This window comes from Saccopteryx bilineata, chromosome 1 (genome assembly GCF_036850765.1).
Source record: "Saccopteryx bilineata isolate mSacBil1 chromosome 1, mSacBil1_pri_phased_curated, whole genome shotgun sequence".
NCBI lineage: Eukaryota > Metazoa > Chordata > Mammalia > Chiroptera > Emballonuridae > Saccopteryx > Saccopteryx bilineata.
The window spans coordinates 274,695,711-274,716,852 of NC_089490.1; the positions used below are offsets into that span (position 1 = coordinate 274,695,711).

At 39.8% G+C, this 21,142-nt stretch overlaps 1 protein-coding gene across 1 annotated transcript in view; it reads left to right on the forward strand.

Moving 5' to 3' along the window:
* ICE1 (interactor of little elongation complex ELL subunit 1) overlaps window positions 1–20,758 on the forward strand; it is a 63,751-nt gene extending 42,993 nt beyond the window's left edge. Inside the window, exons 14-19 of the mRNA XM_066243410.1 lie at window positions 140–308; window positions 1,780–1,940; window positions 5,742–5,932; window positions 7,717–7,823; window positions 15,870–15,968; window positions 17,086–20,758. Of these exons, the coding sequence (XP_066099507.1) occupies window positions 140–308; window positions 1,780–1,940; window positions 5,742–5,932; window positions 7,717–7,823; window positions 15,870–15,968; window positions 17,086–17,267 (909 nt within the window). The 3' untranslated portion in view covers window positions 17,268–20,758. The remainder of the gene's footprint in view (window positions 1–139; window positions 309–1,779; window positions 1,941–5,741; window positions 5,933–7,716; window positions 7,824–15,869; window positions 15,969–17,085) is intronic.
* Window positions 20,759–21,142: the final 384 nt, after the last annotated feature.

Genomic DNA, 21,142 nt, shown 5'->3' on the forward strand with positions numbered 1-21,142 from the left:
GCCCTCCGCTACCTTCTGATAGAGTGCATGTTTCATTTTTTCAGTTGTTACTAAATTTTGTAACTTGAAGCTATTTAGTAGGCTAAATATAAATGTCAGTGTATGTGGCCTTTTCATTTTTTTTTTCTTCCCACTCCAGCATTTAGCAGAGTGCTTGCTTCACTCTATTCTCTCAGAACTAAAACTTCAAAAGACATCTCTGGAGCACAATTACATTCATGCACTCTGCAGAGTGTATGTGGGTATTTGTCGTCAACTTGGAGACGTGGAAAGAGCTCGCTTGTTCTGCTACAGCCTACTTAAGGAAGGTATGCTCATATAACAGCTTTTTTTGTATTGAAGATATATTATGGATTTTTTACCTCATTATACTTGAATCTGTGTTTAGCTAAGCAATTTCTGTGTATCATTTTAAGTTGTGTAATAGCTTGTACATTAAGGCATATAAAGCCTTAGGTATACCTGTTCATTCCTGGTTTTTGGTAGGAGAATTTCTGGACTTCAGCTTACCTATGTCAGCATTTCACTTGTATAGAATATAGGATCTCTCATTACTTCATATTTGTTTTAATCCTTGTGCAGCTACTTTGGAGTCAAATATAGTTGACACAAGATAAGAGAATGATTTAAAGTAAGTGACAAACCACACTGCTGTAGTTTGGGAAAGATAGAAAATAACAAGATGGATTCATAAGCTGGTGAAAAGAAGAGATGGGAGAGAAGTATAGAAAGGCTGGTTGTCCTTTGATTCTCTTTTCCCTTTACTGTCATTTCTTCGGTCTCTACTGGTGATCAGATTAGGAGTTATTCTTCATTTCATCAGATCATTGCTGGAGAGATTTTTAAACAGTAAAATGGTATACAAATACATTTTAATACTATATCAGAAAGTCTTACCTCAATTGCAAAGATTTATAATCTTTTATTATAATGTTTGGGGCTTATAAGTTAGGAAAATTGACTATATCACTTCTGGAGTTGTGAATGAGGCTGCTGTGTTTGTTGCCACTTTGGTTACTCGTTCAGTCACTGACTTATTCAACAAATAGTTACAGGTTTATGCTAACTGTTAGGGCTTCATTAAACACCAAAACCAAATACGTGCATTCAGTGGGCTGATACATGGCAACAGCATACAGGCGTACATGAGGTTTTTTCAGAGGTGGGCAGCAAAAAGGAGAGGACACAGACTCTCCTGAGCACAAGCTGGATTTCTGGCTCGTCCTCACGCAAAACTGCCCATTCTCACCTCAGGCCCTGTGTTACAGGTTTCTCTCTTGGGATGCTTTACCCACAACTTTATTATGGCTCACAAGCCACACTGTGGGAAAAGATATTTATAGCAAAGGATTATTGTCCATAATTTAAAAAAATCTCTCTTCAAACCAAAGCTTTATTGTTCAAGTGAGTTCTCTTATAAATGTGTGCGCGCGCATGTGCACACACACACACAACACACACATCACACACACAAATGTCCTTAAATAACACTAACCAAATGAGAGTATTCTGGGACTGGGGCAGGCTGGAGAGGATGGTTGCCTTTTCTTCATGGTTTAAAATTTATTGACCTTTTCATACAGGGATGTATATCTGTGTATTAAAGAAAGTTTGCCGAAAAGGGGGTGGAGAAGAGAGAAACTGATTTTTGAATAACCTAAACAGGGCCTCATTGGGTAGGAGACCTTTTAAGGCACGAGAGAAATTACTAACATTTACTTGTAGTGTGTTATTTACTTGGTCAGACATAAAGTTTTATTCTTATTTTCTTTCTTACAGATTTTCCAGAGTCAGAAAAATTGACTTTGTTTATTGCAAACATGTGGCATGATATATTTATCTCTCAATCTGTGATCAGTAAAGCAATGCAGCTAGTTGCCAGGCAACGTGCTAAAGGAGAGGTTCTGAACTGTTTGAGAGCTTTTCTCAATTGGGAAAAGGTGAGGTTATTTTTTACATCTTGTAAAACATTCTTTGTAGATCGCACATAAATGTTCTTACTTGGTTTTGTATTTCATTTTGCATTAGTTGATAGGCCTTTTAGAGATAATAAATTCCTTGCGTTAGATCCTTTAAAATATTATTTTAGTCTAAGCTTTTGCATTAGTCTAAGCTTAAGCATGCATGAAGCCCTTTGGGAAGAGTTGTATACCTGTGAATTGTGTTTACAGTTTATTTTGTGCTGTGATTTATGACTGATGAGATTATACATATGTATGTATGTGAGAACTTTGAAGAGAGCTGTAAATAATTTGCTTCTACAATACATATTAAGAGAGGTGAAAAAATTGGTATCAACTTTTTCCTGTTAAACTTTTTCAGGATTTTTCTGAGTCTAATATTCTGTATTTTTCTCATTGAAATTTATTTGTTCTATTTTGTTCTGTTTTATTATTTTTTTTAGTAACTGATGTGCTAATATAGTATCTAGGTTAGTGTTTTAGTAGTTTTCAATGTTAATATTTATTAGACTTCTGTTTTCTTATAAAGACTAAAGAAAAAGCCTACTCTCCCAGGCTGCCTGCAGGGCCCCTTGGCACCTGCATCGTTCTCTGCTTGTGCAAAGGAGTCTTCTCTTTTGACCTGTTCAGGATGAAGCCAGATGTGATGATTTGATAATAAGAGACATTATTTATGGAGAAGGTAGAATTTTAATAAATATATTTACCCTGTATCAAATAAATATATGAAGACAAGCCTATAGAAAATGAGGAGTACGGGAGGGGGATATTATTATAGTACAAGACTTCCAAATTATCTTAGAGAATTCAATAGATCTGATAGACAAAAATCAGTCAAGACATAGTGGAATTCAGTAATATAAAAGGTAAACTTAAATGAAGAATAGTTGTTTTCTTCTTAACTTTTCTTTTTTTTTATTAAGTGAGAGGTGGGGAGGCAGGGAGGTAGACAGACTCCTGCATGCGCCGTGACCAGGATCCACCTGGCAAGCCAACTAGGGGCAATGCTCTGCCCATCTGGGGCCGCTCTGTTGCTCTGAACTGAGCCATTTAAGTGCCTGAGGCAAGACCATGGAGCCATCCTCAGCACCTAGGGCCAGATTGCTTGAACCATGCATGCCATGTCTGCAGGAGGGGCGAGGAGGGGAGGGGAGAGAAAGGAGAGAGGTGGAGAAGTAGATCAGGGGTCCCCAAACTTTTTACACAGGGGGCCAGTTCACTGTCCCTCAGACCATTGGAGGGTTGGACTATAAAAAAAACTATAAACAAATCCCTATGCACACTGCACATATCTTATTTTAAAGTAAAAAAAACAAAACGGGAACAAATACAATATTTAAAATAAAGAACATGTAAATTTAAATCAACAAACTGACCAGTATTTAAATGGGAACTATGCTCCTCTCACTGACCACCAATGAAAGAGGTGCCCCTTCCAGAAGTGCGGCAGGGGCTGGATAAATGGCCTCAGGGGGCCGCATGCGGCCCACGGGCTGTAGTTTGGGACCCCTGAAGTAGATGGTCGGTTTTCCTGTGTGCTCTGACCGGGAATCAAACCCGGGACATCCACGGGCCAGACTGACACTCTAACACTGAGCCAGCCGTCCAGGGCCTGTTGCTTTATTTCACATGCCTGTGGCACATTGACAAAAACCAGTCATGAGGTTGGCCACACAAAAATGTTAATTATAAAAAGTCAACAGTTCTCTGGTAATCAATAAAATTAAACATAAATCAAAGATTTTATTAAAATTTTATAAAAATGGCTTGGAAATTTAAATACACAGTCCTGGACAATCTGAGCACAAATAGAAACTCAAAAGTAAGATTACAATTTTTTAAAGGTTCTTGAAAATTTTTCATAAAAAAGAGCTCTGGTTTTTGAAAAACCTGTGTTTATTAAAATGGTTTAAATATCTTTATTATTAAACAAAGTTGGCTGATGATCATTTTAAAAATTAAAAGTCAGATGGAATCTAGAAAAAAGGAATATAGCTTAAAAGAGAATAAAAGTCAATCAAGTAGAGACCAAAAAACATAGAAGAAAAAACATTGTCTATAAAATTACTAACAAAACTGATAGGTCAGATGAATGAAAAAAGTGATAAGCAAAAATATCCAACACTGTCTGAGGACGCAGCAGAAGTGTCCACTTTTACAGGACTGAGGAGACTCTGTCTGCAACTCTAGAGCAACAGATGTGGAAACGTAGGGTGATTTATTATCAAAATAAAACTGATTTTTCGGTTTTAGGATAGAATACTTGAATAAATCCGTTGTTTCCAGTGATCATAATGAAAAGATGATTGAAAACAGACTGTATGAAAAGCTTGCACAGGTTCCACCTGCATTTTATCTCCTCTTTAAAGAACTGTAACACCAGTCTTTTTCAAAAATAAGAAAAGATTGAAAGCTCCTCGTTAATTTTTAATAACGAAACTGAATAAAAAACACAAAAAAGAAAACAATTATGAATCCACTGCTGGTATCTACCCAAGAAAAGTCAAATTTATATCCACACAAAGACTTGTACATGAATGCTTATCGCAGCATTAACTATGGTCTAATGCTGGAAATAATCTAGATGTCTTTCAATGAGTGAATGGGATAACTGGTATATTTATATAATGAGTTACTATTCAGCAATTAAAAGGAACATTCAGACTACCAATACATGCAAAATCTTGGATAAATATTTTAAAACATACACAGATTTGAAAGAATATAGATAATGTTTAGTGTTGTCTTTATTCAATCTTAAGAGTTTCTGGAAAAAGACTAATTTAGAGTCAGAAAAAGATGGAATTTACATTATTTAAAGGTTTAAAAAAATTTTTTTTTTTTTGTATTTTTCTGAAGCTGGAAATGGGGAGGCAGTCAGACAGACTCCCGCATGCGCCCGACCGGGATCCACCTGGCACACCCACCAGGGGGTGATGCTCTGCCCCTCCGGGGCATCGCTCTGTCGCGACCAGAGCCACTCTAGCGCCTGGGGCCCAGGCCATCTTTTGCTCCAATGGAGCCTTGGCTGCGGGAGGGGAAGAGAGAGAGAGGAAGGAGAGGGGGAGGGATGGAGAAGCAGATGGGTGCCTCTCCTGTGTGCCCTGGCCAGGAATCGAACCCTGGACTTCCGCATGCCAGGCCGACGCTCTACCACTGAGCCAACCGGCCAGGGCGGTTTAAATAAAAAAAAAAAACACTTTATAACTTTAGGCCTGACCTGTGGTGGCGCAGTGGATAAAGTGTTGACCTGGAAATGCTGAGGTCGCTGGTTCGAAACCCTGGGCTTGCCTGGTCAAGGCACATATGGGAGTTGATGCTTCCAGCTCCTCCCCCCTTCTCTCTCTCTGTCTCTCCTCTCTCTCCCTCTCTGTCTCTCTCTCCTCTTTAAAAATGAATAAATAAAATAAAAATTAAAAAAAAAAGTACTAGACTACACGTGTAATTTAAAAAAAAAAAACTTTATAACTTTAAATCTCTGATTACAGTTAATGAAAATTTGCATTCCAGTCTGTATTGTAGCTAGTTTCTTTTCTGTCTGACAGGATTGTGTATCCTGCTTGGAACTTTTTACTGACCTGTCAGCCCCCATTCTAATGCCATTTTAGGACACATGCCATACCTAAGAGAAACATAGTTCCTTATTCAAAATACAGCTTTCAGAAAATGTCTTTAAAGTTAAATTATAATTGTCTGATGCTTGTTTTACTCTTTGAGGCTATTCACATAAAATGTGTTATACTTGAAACTCTAAATTTTATTTATTTTTGTTGTTTTTAGAATGCTCCTGCAGATGTTGGCTTCATGGTTTCTAAGCTGCTTTTGACCATACAGTTATGTCCAAAAACAGAATTTCAGTCCAGTGAAAGATTTGGTGAGGACCTAAGTGACAACACTTGGGAGTACATATTTGCCATTGATCTGCTCTGCTGCCATCAGAAATGGATTTGGACACATGATAACATTATAAGGTATAAGGCTGTTTTTCATCTTATAGTAAAGTTGGGTTATTTGAATTGTAGGTAGTCTCTTGAATGATTGCTGAATTGTGGTTTGAATAATTTTTGCTGTTTAAGGCAGCTGAAACATTTACAAATGACATTTTGATTCGGATAAGAGTTAATAAAGCTACCTTTCAAGTATTTGTATCGCTATCATATCTCCCTGCTCATTTTTTCGTGGTACTGCTACTACTTTTCATTATAGTCTGTTACTCCTATCTCTCGCAAGGAGAAGTGACTCAAAGACCCCTCTGGTTTACTGGCATAACCTAGCATGTGGGGCAGTGCTCATGCAAGGGAGATGCTCAACAAATATTTATAGAACTGAACATAGTCATTATCTTAATATACAGATGCCCCGCTTGAACTGAAATATTTGAAACTCCAGGTTAACAGTTCTCACCTGGGGTTTCGAGAGAGAAATAAGTGATGAATAAATATCTCTGTGCATCTAGAATTTTGATACTAGTTGTATACCATCTTTGGGAGAATGGAGAAGATAGATTTCTGTTCTGTAGTTCTTAATTTTCTATAGTTTTGAACAAGAAAGGCTGGTTTGAAGGAGTTTATGACTGATTCACCAAAGCTTTGATAGTCCATATCTTTGAAATACTGGAAGAATTTATTCTATGAAAATTTGTTCTTTCCTTTTTTCCCTCAACACTAGGGAAAGATTATACATTTAAATGTCAGCAATAGGGAATAGAATTATATAATGAGATATAGCCCCATTAAAATGGCTATAAATGGGTTTTTATCTATTAACATCAAAGTGTTTCAGTCTGTTACTAAGAGAATGACAGAAGTCTATTGAGTAAGTGCCTTCTGTGTAACGATGTGTGCGTGCCTACCTAGGCCTCATCTTCCTGACTCTAAATGGGAATGGGAGCCCAGGAGGCAGGGGTCCCTTTGTCCCCAATGACTTGACGGAGGAGGCCACCAAGGATGGTGCAGGTCAGAGGTGTTTTTGTTCAGGCCTCCTGCAGGTGGTGAGGACAGTGTTGAATATCAGGATCTCTTCCTGAGTGATTCCAGATCCAGATTTCAAAGCACTTGTGATCACTTCCACCATGTTTTTTGTTTGTTTGTTTTACGTACATGCACATGTAGAAGTACATGGAATGAAATCTAAAATCAGAATGGTGATAATTATCTGAGAATGTGTTATTTGGGATGTTTTTGGTTTATATATTTTTTGTTTGTCTGCATTTAACTATTCTATGTAAGAAGAAAACACATTTTTGAAAGAAGAGAAAACAGGAATTGGCACTATTTTTCAAGATTAGGAAGTTTCTTTAATCCATTTAAGGGTTTTTTTTATTATTATTTCCACTGGTTTAGTTCTCTATACAAAACAGCCTGTTTAACCTTGCTTCTGCCATCAAAACTTGGCTTTTGAAACACAGCGCTGCATTAACATCTGGATTTCTTCTAGTTCTGTAATTTGGGGACATTGTTCAGCTTCTTTATGCAAAGTCTTGTAAAAATGGTTAAAACAGAATAAAGATGCAAATGTGGATGTTTGTAGCCTCTTTTAAACCAGTGTCAGCACAAATATCAAAATAGTTGGAGAGTTTGTGAGCTTCTGGTGACTATTCTCATTTTAACCTATTCAATAAAAAATGACATCTTCAGAAATTTCTCTTATTCACTGTCTACCTCTTGCAGACCATTTTTAAGATAAGTTCTTAATATTTAAGTGATGATAAGCATAAGTACTTTAATATACATATGTGTATTGTTGTTACTTTTAGTAAGGAGCTATGGCCTGTAATGGATAAGTGGATAAAATACAGAAAAGGGCATGCGAACATTGCATATATTCCTGACGTTATTATAGCATCCATACTGAGGCTGATCGGTGAGTTGTTTTTCTGGTTAAATTTTTTTCTTGCTGATGATATTCTTGGATGATGGAATAAGTTTATAATAATATATGTTGACTGAAACTTCATCATAATGATGATTTTTGCAGCCATTCTGTAGATACTTTTGTAGTTAATTCATTTTCTTTACTCATACTTTTTCTTCATAATGTTTTCATCCCTCTTTCTCAGAGACTAAGATTTTTAATGTTGGTATATATTTTTTATAGTTGAAGTCTTGCTTCTCAGATACTAATATGAATATACACACATGTATGCGCTTGCATATATACACCAGGATCATAGATGGCTATTAATTATACTATAGGTTCATTTGGTTTCTAAAACAAGGCTATGTCCTATTTTTTCATATTTGCCCATGTCCACTAAGGATCACTTTTATATACTTCTATAATCGGAAAATAGTTTTGTTTTTCTCTAAGCTGAATATACAGAAATTAAAATCTTTGTTTAGGCCCTGGCCGATTGGCTCAGTGGTAGAGCGTCAGCCTGGCGTGCAGAAGTCCCGGGTTCGATTCCCGGCCAGGGCACACAGGAGAAGCGCCCATCTGCTTCTCCACCCCTCCCCCTCTCCTTCCTCTCTGTCTCTCTCTTCCCCTCCCGCAGCGAGGCTCCATTGGAGCAAAGATGGCCCGGGGGCTGGGGATGGCTCCTTGGCCTCTGCCCCAGGCGCTAGAGTGGCTCTGGTCACAACAGAGCGATGCCCTGGAGGGGCAGAGCATCGCCCCCTGGTGGGCAGAGCTTCGCCCCTGGTGGGCGTGCCGGGTGGATCCTGGTCGGGCGCATGCGGGAGTCTGTCTATCTCTCCCCGTTTCCAGCTTCAGAAAAATACAAAACAAAAAAACAACTTTGTTTAAATGAGACATAGGTCTTTTTAATCTCAGATCTAAGAAAGAACTTTAGTTGACATTTATTCTACTCCTCCCTAAAATCACAGATCTTTCTTTTTAAATTTTACTATTATCGGAAATGCGACCTATTAATGATTAGCAGGCTCTATATTTTGACATCTGTGTATGTAGCATGTACTCACTGCCCCTGGGCACTCAACACAAGGTTCAGATATTAGAAGATAGTTACCATGATTTTTAGGTATCTTTGGAGTTTAATTTAAGCTTCAAGGCCCTGACAGGATAGCTCATTTGGGAATGTCATCCCAATATGCCAAAGTGGTGTGTTTGATCCCTGGTCAAGGCGCATACAAGAATCAACCAATAAATGCATAAATAAATGCAACAACAAATTGATGTCCTCTCCCTCACCCTCCCTCCTTTTTCTAAAATCAATAAATTAAGAAAAAACTTTTTAAATAGCTTTAATACTATTTGAAATAAAGTTTGAGAATATTTAAGTTATATAAGTAAGCCTTATAAATAAATTACAGTAGGAAATATTATCCAGGACTAATTTTGTTAGTATGTTAACAAATATACATTCCTGCTCTGTATCTTTTATACGCAAACGTAAGAACATTGTGCTCAGTAAATATAAAATGATTCATGACAACAACCTGATTACAAGGTAGACATCTAATTTTCACTTAGAATTAAGTTACTAAACAAGATAGTGTGAGAATCAAAGGCTTGCTAAAGACTGTTTTTGAATTAGAGGATAAATGAAAACACAAAAATGGAAATGAATAATCTGCTCTGTGGGTTACTACTGTCTCAAAACATTTTGCTGAATTCAGTTCAAGATACCCCGAGGAATAGTTTTTAGTCCCAAATAGGAAGCTACTTGGTAGTCAGGTGGTGTCTATATATTGGGCAATTCTGGTATCAGTAGCTCCTTCTCTTATGGACTCAAGAAAGTGTTTGTATTTTGAACTAATTAATTTTAAATTGCAAAACATTTTTGAGAATTGAAAAAATTAGGAGAGATACTAAAAGAAAAGAAAAAAAAAAAAAGAATACTAATTCTTAGGATCTAAAGAAAACTCAAGATTATATAAATATTTTTAAATGTATACCTTAAAAAGTAACCGATATGAGAATTAAGAAGACTGTGTAAATAGTTTTTCTAAAAACAACGTGTAATTCAAGGGAAAAACACTGACTTGTAGTTTTAGTCAAAATCAGGTTAGTTTATTCTTTAAATCTTTAAAATTCTGGCTTTTGAGAAAATAATTTATAAAATGTAATTTTTTATTTAGAGTAATATATGTATACTTACATAATTTAGAGTTATAATATAATTTTATATATTATAGGAATAGTAATAAATAATAGTTAATAGTAATGTATAACAAAAGGATAGTATATACCTATATAAATATGGTTCAAAGTTGGATAAATAGAAAGGAAGTGTAATGTCAAAAATAAGAGCCAAGTTAGGACTAGTGAATCCTGCTTAGGCCTGCAGATGGAAATGTGTAGGCTGAGCTAATAACGTGCCTGGAAAAAGCGGGTATGGGGAGGGCTGGAGGGACAGCTGTGCTGTTCTACTTGTGGCCGGTGGTGCTGGAGAGCAGTGGCTAAGCTTTACTGGCCCTGGTTATCTGTTGGAACTGAACCTGTAGCAAAGCAGTTGCTAGATGCTGAGGGTGTAGTGTGTATGTGGGGCAGGGGGTGGTGGTGGCAGGGATGATGGCTGAGGGGAAGGGCAAAATCAGGTGAGGCCTGCTCTTTGGACCTAGTAGAGTTCTGGGCAGTGGTGTTAGGGTTGGATTTATGGGTACCATCCTGCACAGGCCTGGCCATTTTGATGTGTGACCTGTTTCTAAGAAGAAAGTTTTAGAGAATCTTCTTGCATTTTCTGAAGCTAACTTTGACTAAAGAATTTAGCAAATGATGAAGCTGGTAGGCCATGATTTAATAGTCATACTGATTATATAAAATTAAGGAATTGTCTTTATTCTTAACTCTAAATTTGAAAAATTCTAGTTAATTTGATTTTTCCTCCATGGGAAATAAAACATGCGTTCTGTCAAAATGTTCAGTATTACCTAATATCAGATTTTGGGGTATGAATGTTGCTGTTAGCAAATGGCCATATATAACTATTAAGTGGGGTTTCTTCTAACCTCCTTATGGATAATTTATTAAAGACCATTTTGGGGAATGTTTGACTTGCTTAGATCCATAGGAACAGGAGGAGGAATAGAACTGTTCCACTCTGCCCATTTCCTGACGGAATGGCGGCCCGGAAAGGTTAGGCTGATGTCAGAGGGAACCTGTGGGGTACCAGAAGGATAGCTATACCTATATAAATGGGGGAAGGGAGCGAAGCGGGGCCAGAGCTTTGCCTGCCGTCTGGTTCTGTGGAGTGTAAGGCTATATCATTTTTGCCCCAAAGAACATATTAAATCCTGAAATGGCCCACTCGATATTTCCGGAGCCTAGAAGCATGACAGTACTTTCTCATGTCAAGTGTTTGCAGGTCAGGCTGAAATATGAAGTGGCCTTTACTTGTCAGTTTCCTTTCTCTTTCTAGGTCTTTCAGTTTTTCTTTAGAATTGTCTCAACTCACCCTTTCCTTAGCAAACCTGCACTAAAAGCTGGAGTAGAAATCTGGGTGACTTTGTCTTTGTCATAGTTCTGCCCTGTAGATGGGGTCACCCTCCCCGCAGGCTCTCAGCTGTCCTCCTGCCTCCTCGAGAAGCAGCACAGTTGTTGTCTTTGAGGTTGTGATGAACACATTTCTTACTGGTATTTTTATATGTCCGAGCAGCTTTGGACTCACATGTCGTCTGCAGGTGGACTTTTTTTCCCATCTTTTTAGCAAATTTATCCATCATCTTTGTCGGGTCATTATTATTTCAGTCTTTCACCCCAAGCCATACCTCAGACTTACGATTTTCTCTCTCTCTCTCTTTTTTTTTTAATTTTTCTGAAGTGAGAAGCGGGGAGGCAGAGAGACAGACTCTCACATGCGCCTGACCAGGATCCACCCGGCATGCCCACTAGAGGGCGATGCTCTGCCCATCTGGGCGTTGCTCTTTTGCAGCCAGAGCCATTCTAGTGCCTGAGGCAGAGGCCATGGAACTATCCTCAGTGCCCGGGCCAACTTTGCTCCAGTGGAGCCTTGGCAGGAGGGGAAAAGAGAGACAGCGAGAAAGGAGAGGGGTAAGGAGAGAGGGAAAGGTGGAGAAGCAGATGGGCGCTTCTGTGTGCCCTGGCCGAAAATCGAACCCAGGACATCTACACGGCAGGCCAATACTCGACTGCTGAGCCAACTGGCCAGGGCCTGATTTTCTTTTATTTTACCCAGGTAGCTCTATAATTTAAATAGCATATAAAACCCAATTTTTCAAGCACTTGTAGTTGAAAGAAAGGGAGCCGTTATAGTGGAGTCAGGTATATACTCTGTGAACAAATGCCTCCCATGGCCAGAAGACCCCACAGCTGTGTTAGGAACATGCCCTGTCCATGTCTCTACTAGTAGTTAGGTATCCAATACATCTGATAGACTGTCTCAGAGGCCATAGTGGCATACAGTTAGCAGTTTGGTAGAATTGCAAAGAGATTTCTAAGAGTGATTGTAACTTGAATTCTAATCTCTGAAGTACATTACTTTTTAGCCTCAGTGAAAGACTGCCTAGGAATTGTCCAGATGTTTGCAGTTTCATCTTGGATTAGGAATTATCCATGTATTCACAGACTAGTAGAAATTTACTAGCCGTCTGCAACAGCATTTAAGGTACATGTAACTAACATGAACCTGGTTCCTTGCAGGGTCGTCAAACTTTTTATAAAAACCGCCCACTTTTGCAGTGCTGCTCAACCTGGTCCCTACCGCCCGGCGTAGGTTTGAAGACCCCAGGATTCCTTCAGTGTCCTATGCCTCAGTTTCTTCATATTCAGAGTAGAGATGAGGGTGATGGACTGAGTTCATGTGTAAACCTGCGGGATGTTTGTACTGATGGGGAGCAGTTTGCCACCCTAAAGTACACCTTTTGGGTTATTGATCATTTTAAGCTGGTTATTTTCAGGATACACAAGACTCAAGGAAAACTGTTTATTTTACTTTGAACTTGTCTAAAAGAATTCAGATAGAGGACATGCTCCAGGAAGGGAGATATAATTTAATATAAGCTAGGTGTGGTAGACAGAGGGATTCTGTCAAGGTCCCTTTGATTAAAGTCCTCTCTGTGTCCCATTGTTAAAGATGGCCCAGCAAACATTTACTTACCAAACGTTTGCCTTCCCATCTCCATGAGAGTTGCCTTCCTGTCCTTTGATGTTTACCCCTACCCCTACCCCCTCCTTAGTTCAAGGTGGCATGTAAGCCTCAATTGCCTGATCTGTCCTCTCTGTCCTCTGGTCTCATATTCTTTTTTTTTTTTTACAGAGAGAGGGACAGATAGGGACAGACAGACAAGAACGGAGAGAGATGAGAAACATCAATCATCTGTTTTTTGTTGAGACACCTTAGTTGTTCATTGATTGCTTTCTCATATGTGCCTTGACCATGGGCCTTCAGCAGACCGAGTAACCCCTTGCTCAAGCCAGCGACCTTGGGTCCAAGCTGGTGAGCTTTGCTCAAACCAGATGAGCCCACACTCAAGCTGGGACCTCGGGGTCTCACCTGGGTCCTCCGCATCCCAGTCTGATGCTCTATCCACTGCACCACTGCCTGGTCAGGCTGGTCTCATATTCTTATGGAACCTCTGTAGATAGATAAAAAATTGGGTTATTTTTTCTCTTTAATCTGTATCCTGTTAATTTGATTATTAGTTCAACCATAAAAACTTAGATGAGAGGAAAATGACTGTGCCCCACAGTTGTATTGAGAGAGAACCTGGATACTGGACAAAGACTCAGCTAAATGTGCCTCCGCGGTGTGTCTCAGAATCCTCCTCTGTGAGAGAAGGGGGCATGGAGGATGGGGCCTGAACTTGAGGGAGGGGATAAGAATTCGCTTTGAGCCTGACCTGTGGTGGCGCAGTGGATAAAGCATCGACCTGGAAATGCTGAGGTCGCCGGTTCGAAACCCTGGGCTTGCCTGGTCAAGGCACATATGGGAGTTGATGCTTCCTGCTCCTCCCCCCTTCTCTCTCTCTGTCTCTTTCTCCCTCTGTCTCTCTCTCTCCCTCTCTCTCTCTCCTCTCTAAAAATGAATAAATAAATAAATAAAATTAAAAGAATTCGCTTTGAAGTAAGTTGGTTTCTCCAGGACCCCTGAATCGAAAGAAGGATCCAGATGAGTGGGAACTGGGTGAAGGGTGTCATTTGTGCACGTTAGTCTTGAGTTGAATTTAGTTTACCCGTTGAGAACTCAAGAGAATTTTGTCACTTCAGGTTGTAGCTGTCAATTAGTACTGTATTAAAAGTTAAAGCTGAGAAAATTTAAAAGTATTCATTTAGAATTCATAAGCTCATTTTAACATGACATTTTTAATGAAAAATAACTTTCTAAAACAAAATAATGGTAAGGAGGAGCGACACTGTTTTGTTGAGAATCTCTTTACTGTCTGGTGTAAGGAGGACAGCAGGCTTTCTCATACCTTCTCTGCATTCATGGTATCTTGTACTGTGTTGTTTGGTTGAAGCATGCGCAGGAACCCCAGTCTCATACAGGTGTGTGATAGATAAAAGGAGCATTTTATCGTCTTTTCAGATAATCGTAGACATTCTCTTTTTTGGCAGTGTGAAACCTGACTCATTACCAGTGAGCTTTCTCCTCTATTACAGTGAAGTCTGTTGTTCTAAGACCCTGGTTGGCAAACTACGGCTTCTGAGCCACATGCGGCTCTTTGGCCCCTTGAGTGTGGCTCTGCCACAAAATACCACGTGCGGTGCTACCTCAATAAGGAGTGTACCTATCTATATAGTTTACATTTTAAAAATTTGGCTCTCAAAAGAAATTTCAATCGTTGTACTGTTGATATTTGGCTCTGTTGACTAATTAGTTTGCCAACCACTGGTCTAAGACACTTGCACATAGAAAGCATCTTTTGTCCGCTCTTGATTTTGTAATGCACATTACACACTTGGAAAATAATTGATTCACATTGATCTCATCAGAGAAGTCTGAAGTATTTGAAGCTGTCAAGTTCAGGCTGGCTGATGGACGTATTCCTAAAATTCTCATTTTGCTTAAAGACTCAAATTTTATCATTGACAACAATGATAAATTTCCTTGCAGTGACAGGCCTGCTTTATTCTAAACTTTTTAAAGAAAATGTCTGCCTCTGTCTGAATAGCTGTAGTTTGTCAATCAGTTTTTTCAGTGAAAAGTGGTGTTTCATGGAAAAAGGACCTACTTCCCCTCCCAACTGAAACATCGGCACAAGAGCTTCTCCTGGAGACAAGCAGTGTGCCTGTTGTGAAGCAGGGGGAACGCTTCATGGGCCCTTTCTCTCCATCATAACCTCTGCATGCCCAGAGACTAGATTTAATAGGAATAACTGACTTCTTCACGAAGGGAATGAAAAGTGATGAAGAGGGACCTTCGTGCAGCGTAATGCCTCTGCCTTGATGGGTACTGAGGGTCCTTGATCAGTCACTGCTTTCTCATTGTCAGTCCACGGCTCAGCCCTGAAAGAAGGCACATAACCTTCTTGTTGTTGTGGAAATCATTTTGACTTTGATAATTCCAGGAGTCTGTAAACCACACTGAGAGCCACTGTTCCACAATGTAACAACAGTAGTGTTACACCAGCTACATTGTAGCAGCAGAGGATGTGGTTGATGGGACCACAGTCTCTTAGAGGTGGTCTTTTAACTTAATAGAACTTAGTCATTTCACATTGAGCTTACTGAAATCACTTATCTTACTAAATTCCCTTTATTATGACTTAAATGAGAAAGCAAAGCATTGTATATTATTTGTATGAGTGAGTCAAAGAGATGACTAGTCATTTTGGTCATTCCTGTAAGACAGATTGCTTTATTGAGTTTGATCCTTTGACTATTGAACCTGTTTTCACTTAAGAATAGGTAGGTACACATTTTAACCTCAATTCAGGATCATCAAACTTAATTTACACAATATTTTATGAAAGAAAATATTTTAAATTCTTGTGAAAAGTTAACATTTAATCAAAGATTGTTTATATTTTGGTGTATTTTTCCCCTTAGGTCGTTTAGGCCAGTTGGGCTTGAAGGAAGGGTTTCCATCTGCCGTGAAAAATATTAGTTCGGTTATTGGTATGTTCATACAGCATGCCCAGGATGAAGGTAACATTTCTGCTTATAAAACACTTTCATTGTTCTAACTAACCCTTCCTGTGTGCTCATCGGCCTAGGTGCCGTGCTGTGTCTCATAGCCCTCGATGAGGTGAGGGTAGTATTATAAGCTGCAGTCTGACCATGTTCTCAGTATTGACATTTGATTCAGAGCTCCAGCTCCTCACCCAGACGTCCTTGCTTATTAAACTTGTTCTATAAATCGCTGTGTTTCTTTACCATGAGACTTATTTTTCTTACTACGATCCTCACTGTGCCTTCAATTACCCTATAATTTTAAAGAGGCAGTACTGTCTACATGTTCATCATTAACATTTTGAGTGAGTGGGTTTTGTGATGCTGTTGTTTATTTTAAATAGTAGCGATTTTCCCTATTGGACATCATATCACTAATAGTAATCTGAAATGTATAGTTAATAATTTTAATGAAATTACTCCTAAATTTTTAAACTAAAGTATTTCTGTGAAGTAGGCATTAACTGAAATGAACTAAATTAGATTTTAATTAAATAAGTCCTAGATTGACTTGTACTAAATGAGAGCTCTATAAACCATAATCTGTAACCTAGCTATAATCTATACTTATATGCTATGATCTATGGTCATACACTGTTACCTAGTATGGTACAAGGGTAGCTTTTCATTTGTTCTCATTTCATCATGCTTTTCATTTCCAAAGTCCCTTTATAAACACTTCCCAGTGAATTTTAATGGAGTCATTTACCTGACAAATGTTTTGGGATCCACATTTTATTAAAAGTTCATTATGGGAGTGGGATGCTTCCAGAATGCTTTGGAAAACTTAGCCAATGTTGGTCGTGAGAGACGTGAGCTTTGCAACCCTGTGCCCTCCAGTGACACACTCGCCGGTCTCGGCACATGAGCCACGCCCGGAAACCTACACGGAGCGGTTCTGCTTTATTTTTTTTAAAACATTTGTGGACAGGTCTTAAGTTAATTTTTCATTGTGGATCTTGTCTTTTATACTTAGTTTTCATTGCTGGCAGAAAGTGGTTTGTATTTGAATAGTACTCAATAGATTACTCCATTAAAATTTTGAATAATGAACATGTTTTTATGTAACAACAAATGTGAAAATTCTTTCCAGATATACCATGGGGTATACAGCTAGCAGCCGTGTATGCTCTTTGTGACTTGAGTCCCAGCAATCCAGCAGAAATATCCAAGATCCTAGAAGCTTGGCGCAAAGAGACCTCTCACAGTGTCCCCTCCGCAGTAGTCAGCTCCCTGGAGGAAGTCGGCGCATTGTGTACAGAGGACCTCGGCTAGCCCGCCACCTGCCACTGCACCTAGAGAAGTGCCTTCACATATCCTGAGTACAAATAGATGAATCGGCTTTCAGCAAACCAAGGTTTCACAAGAAAGATACAGAAGAGAAAATGCCAAGAGGCTCTCCTTGTGCGGCAAGGAGACTGGAGAAGAGCGCAGTGGCCCGGCCGTGTTTCCCTAAACCACATGCTTAAGTCACGTAAGGCTGTCATGATTACATGGCATGTGGACTGTATTATTGTGTCTTGGTCCAACAACAAAAACTTGAACTTAGCCCTTTTTGCTGCAGAAAGTGTCCTTTTAGTCGCTTTTTAAAATTGAGTGGCATTTTATAATGAATTTAATATGAAAGCATTGATTTGGTTCCTGAGCTAATTCTGGCATTTGTGCTCAAATGACTGACTAGGGAAAGCTAAATTGGCTAAAAAAATAACTAGAAGACTCTTCCACTACCTTAGCTGGAAATGGGCTACAGAAGTTTGTCTCGAGGTGTCATGCACAACCGATCCAAGTAAAACACAGGGGAGCCTCTAGAAATTCACCTTAATGCGTTTTCTTTACAGGAGTTCCTTAAACTATTTACCTATCAGAAAAAGGAGACTGAGAAGTAGTTCCCGGCAGGTTCTGTATCAGTGACGTGTTCATACGGATTCAGAGACGGCCTGTGCGGCAGCGCTTTTGGCCATGTACATACGGACAGTGCGATAATGTGTGTCACATTCGATGATGTTCCGCTTTCGGAATTTTAGTATTTGTACAGAGAAAATGGGTTTAATAACTCACCGTGGTTCTGATTTGTCTTGTATTCATCATTTCTTAAATCTCTTGTATGTGTTTTTTTATAATAAAAAATAAAAGTAAGCCATGTACATTATTGTTCTGATCAGTGAAGATGACAGTTGGTGTTGTTACTTTACTCTAACTGCAGACAGAAGACGGCCATTCCAAAGGAGACCTTGCATGTGGACAGAAGTGTGCTGCTTTGCCAGTATTTCACCATTCTGAGTATTCTCCAAGATGCTCTTAGTGATAGCAGATACCAGATAACTAAGTGTTGACTGGCCCTCTGACTGGATGTTTGTTTAATTATGGTTGCTGCCCTTTACAAATTGCATTTGAGAAGTGTTTTACTCCTTCTTTGTGTTTCTTAAGTAATTAAAACAACAAACAGATTTATGAACAACTGTGTATAACCCTTTGGAAGCTTTTGGTGCATTCATTTTTCTACCAGTATTTATTGCGTGTGTGCTCTGTGCTGTTGCCTCGCTGGGAGGGGCTGGTGAGCAGACAGTAAGGAACAAGCTCTCAAAGCTCTGTGATCTATTAGTAGAGAAAAACCTAAGCAATTACCCCAGTAAATCAAAAGTTAAAAATTTTGATGAGTTCAGTGAAATAAACATGGAGGTTTACAGTAGAATAGCAGGGTAGACTCTGCTCTTTCTAGGTGTTGGTCCAGAAGGGGCCCTCTGCGGAGATAACACCTGAGCCAGGACCTGAGAGAAGGGAGCCAGTCTTCTCCCAGTCCCGGGGCTGAGTGTTCCTCCCGGACAGCTGAGTGCGGCTCTGAGAAGAGAAGACCCTCCTGTGTAAACAGCCAGACATGCCGTTTAAGGGACAGGTGTTTGGTTGCACAGGGAACTGGGAGTCACTGACCTAGGCAGCCCTGGGCTTGTTCAGAGATTGAGCAGAGATGGCACATGACATTACAGTTCAGTGGGACTCTTCTGTGGCAAAGGAGTATGAGAGGGCAAGAGATGAAGCAGATCCTGTCAGTAGATAGAGGGGAGAGATGGTGGTAGATGGATTCCAGATATTTCTTTGGAGGTATTCTCTGGGCTGAGGGACGGGTAAAAAAATTTAAGGTTACTGAGTTGGGCTTCTGGAGGTAAGACTGGGTGCACAGGTGGGTGGTAGGAATCACAAATCCTAGGTGCTAGTTAGGGATGAGGGGATTGTGAGACATCCAAGTGGTGGTGGTAGGGAGCCTTTATAGGCCAGTCTGGAGTTCAGACAAGATAAAGCAGAAATTAGGAAGTTGATAGTGTATGAAGGCTATTTAAGACCGTGTGTGTGCTTGTGTGTTCGGCTAGGGAGAAAAATCACTTCCCAAAGGGCAGAGGAGGAAGCGCCAGTGGGCAGGAGGTGGTGGAATAGTATCACCTTGGATATTCCTTTGCCAGAGCCCAGAAGGCAGGCATTGGCCATCAGGGCGTGAAGCTGCAGGGTCAGGTGAGGCGAGCTGGCCAGGTAATGGTTGGGCTTTGCATCCTGTGGGTGGTGACGACCTCTGAGCATTTCCGACTTAACAGTTGGCTTAGAGTGATGCAAAGTGAAAAGGAGGTCAGGAAGAGAATAGCAGGTCAGCAGGCATGTTTTTTGGGGAAATTTGCTTAGTAGATGGCTTTGTCAAAAAAAGTTCATTCTTTTTTACTTTCAGCAGTTTTATGTGTTTCTAGTTGGTGGAGAATAGGTAACACCTGACATTTTCTGCTGGTTGCCATTCTTCGACCATGTAGTGTGTGGCGTTTGTCAGCATCTTATCGTGACCTGATGATAAATTGGCCTGGACTTACCTGTGTACTATCACCCTCAGAGGGTGAGCAGTTTTAAACTGTTAATACATTTAATTTCTGGTATTCAAGCAGAATGTGGTTGTAGGGTTCTTTAATTAAAAAATAAAAAAGTAAATAAGCATTTGAACCTGGAGGTGGGTGGGGCTTTAGGCTATCATAGAGGTCTGTGTACCAGGAGGCACACAGGTTCTGGGCACCCAAGCTGCATCCCACAGACCTTCCTAAGCAGCCGTGACAGGCTGTCGTGCTGCCCTGCAGCAGCTTGTTCTAGCCAAGCTCTGGTCTGGCCACACTGGGCAGTAACAGCCTGGGAGCCTGACGGGCTCTTCCAAGTGGAGCAGTGACAGAGCTGTGGCCAGTGACCTTTATGGACAGTTGAACCTTTTCCCAATGCACATTCCTGGGAACATCCCGATTTTTCATTCCGAGCATGAAGTTACCCTGTGGACAATACTTTAGGCTGTCATTTCTCACCCTGCGACAACTTGGTCACATAGCTTACTTTGTTAAGAGAGGATGTGACAGTGGACCTCAATTTAACTTGAAGAGAAGATGGAGGATCTGTACTTGAGGATGAAAAGTGCTGCACTGTGGCCATTAGAGGGCACTGCAGACTCACCCATGACCTACGCAGGTCAGAACACAGGTGCTCGCCTGGGCCAAGCTTAGGTGCACAGTTGACACCCTGAGAGCCTGGCTGTCTGGGAGACATTTCCATTCAGCTTTCAGGCGTTGAATGGAGTTGGTACTACCACATAGGCCATATCTCCAGAAGTAAATGAGAAAAAAATATAGAAAGGCTAACTAGACAAATAATGACATTTGTGAGAATACCCCCTTCCCCAAAAAATAAATAGAAGAAAATACCTATTTAGTCATATTTCATCCTAGATATTTTTTAATGATCCTAAAGCAAAATACTTTGACCAAAAAACAAAACCTTGTCCAGGGGTAAGTGGTAACGGATGGGAAGGTCCTTGAGAGTGCTCTCCTGATAGGTATGAAAGCAGATTATCCTGCCCACATTGAACATACTCAGTCTTTTTAAAAATAACATTTCTAATGCATTCTCATGTAGAACCATATTGTAAAGAATCTTTAGTGTGAATAGTTTATATATACATGTGAGTTCAGTCAGCGTGCCTAAGACTACAGATACAAGAAAGGTTTCAGTGAGGAGTTTCAAAGGTTAAGCAGCCTTTAACCTAAACACTCCTCTTCCATTTGCCTGAGGCCTGATTAGAGAAACTCACTGTGGTCAGTTTTGATTGTGAAACAAACAGGAAGTTTATTTTTCCTGCC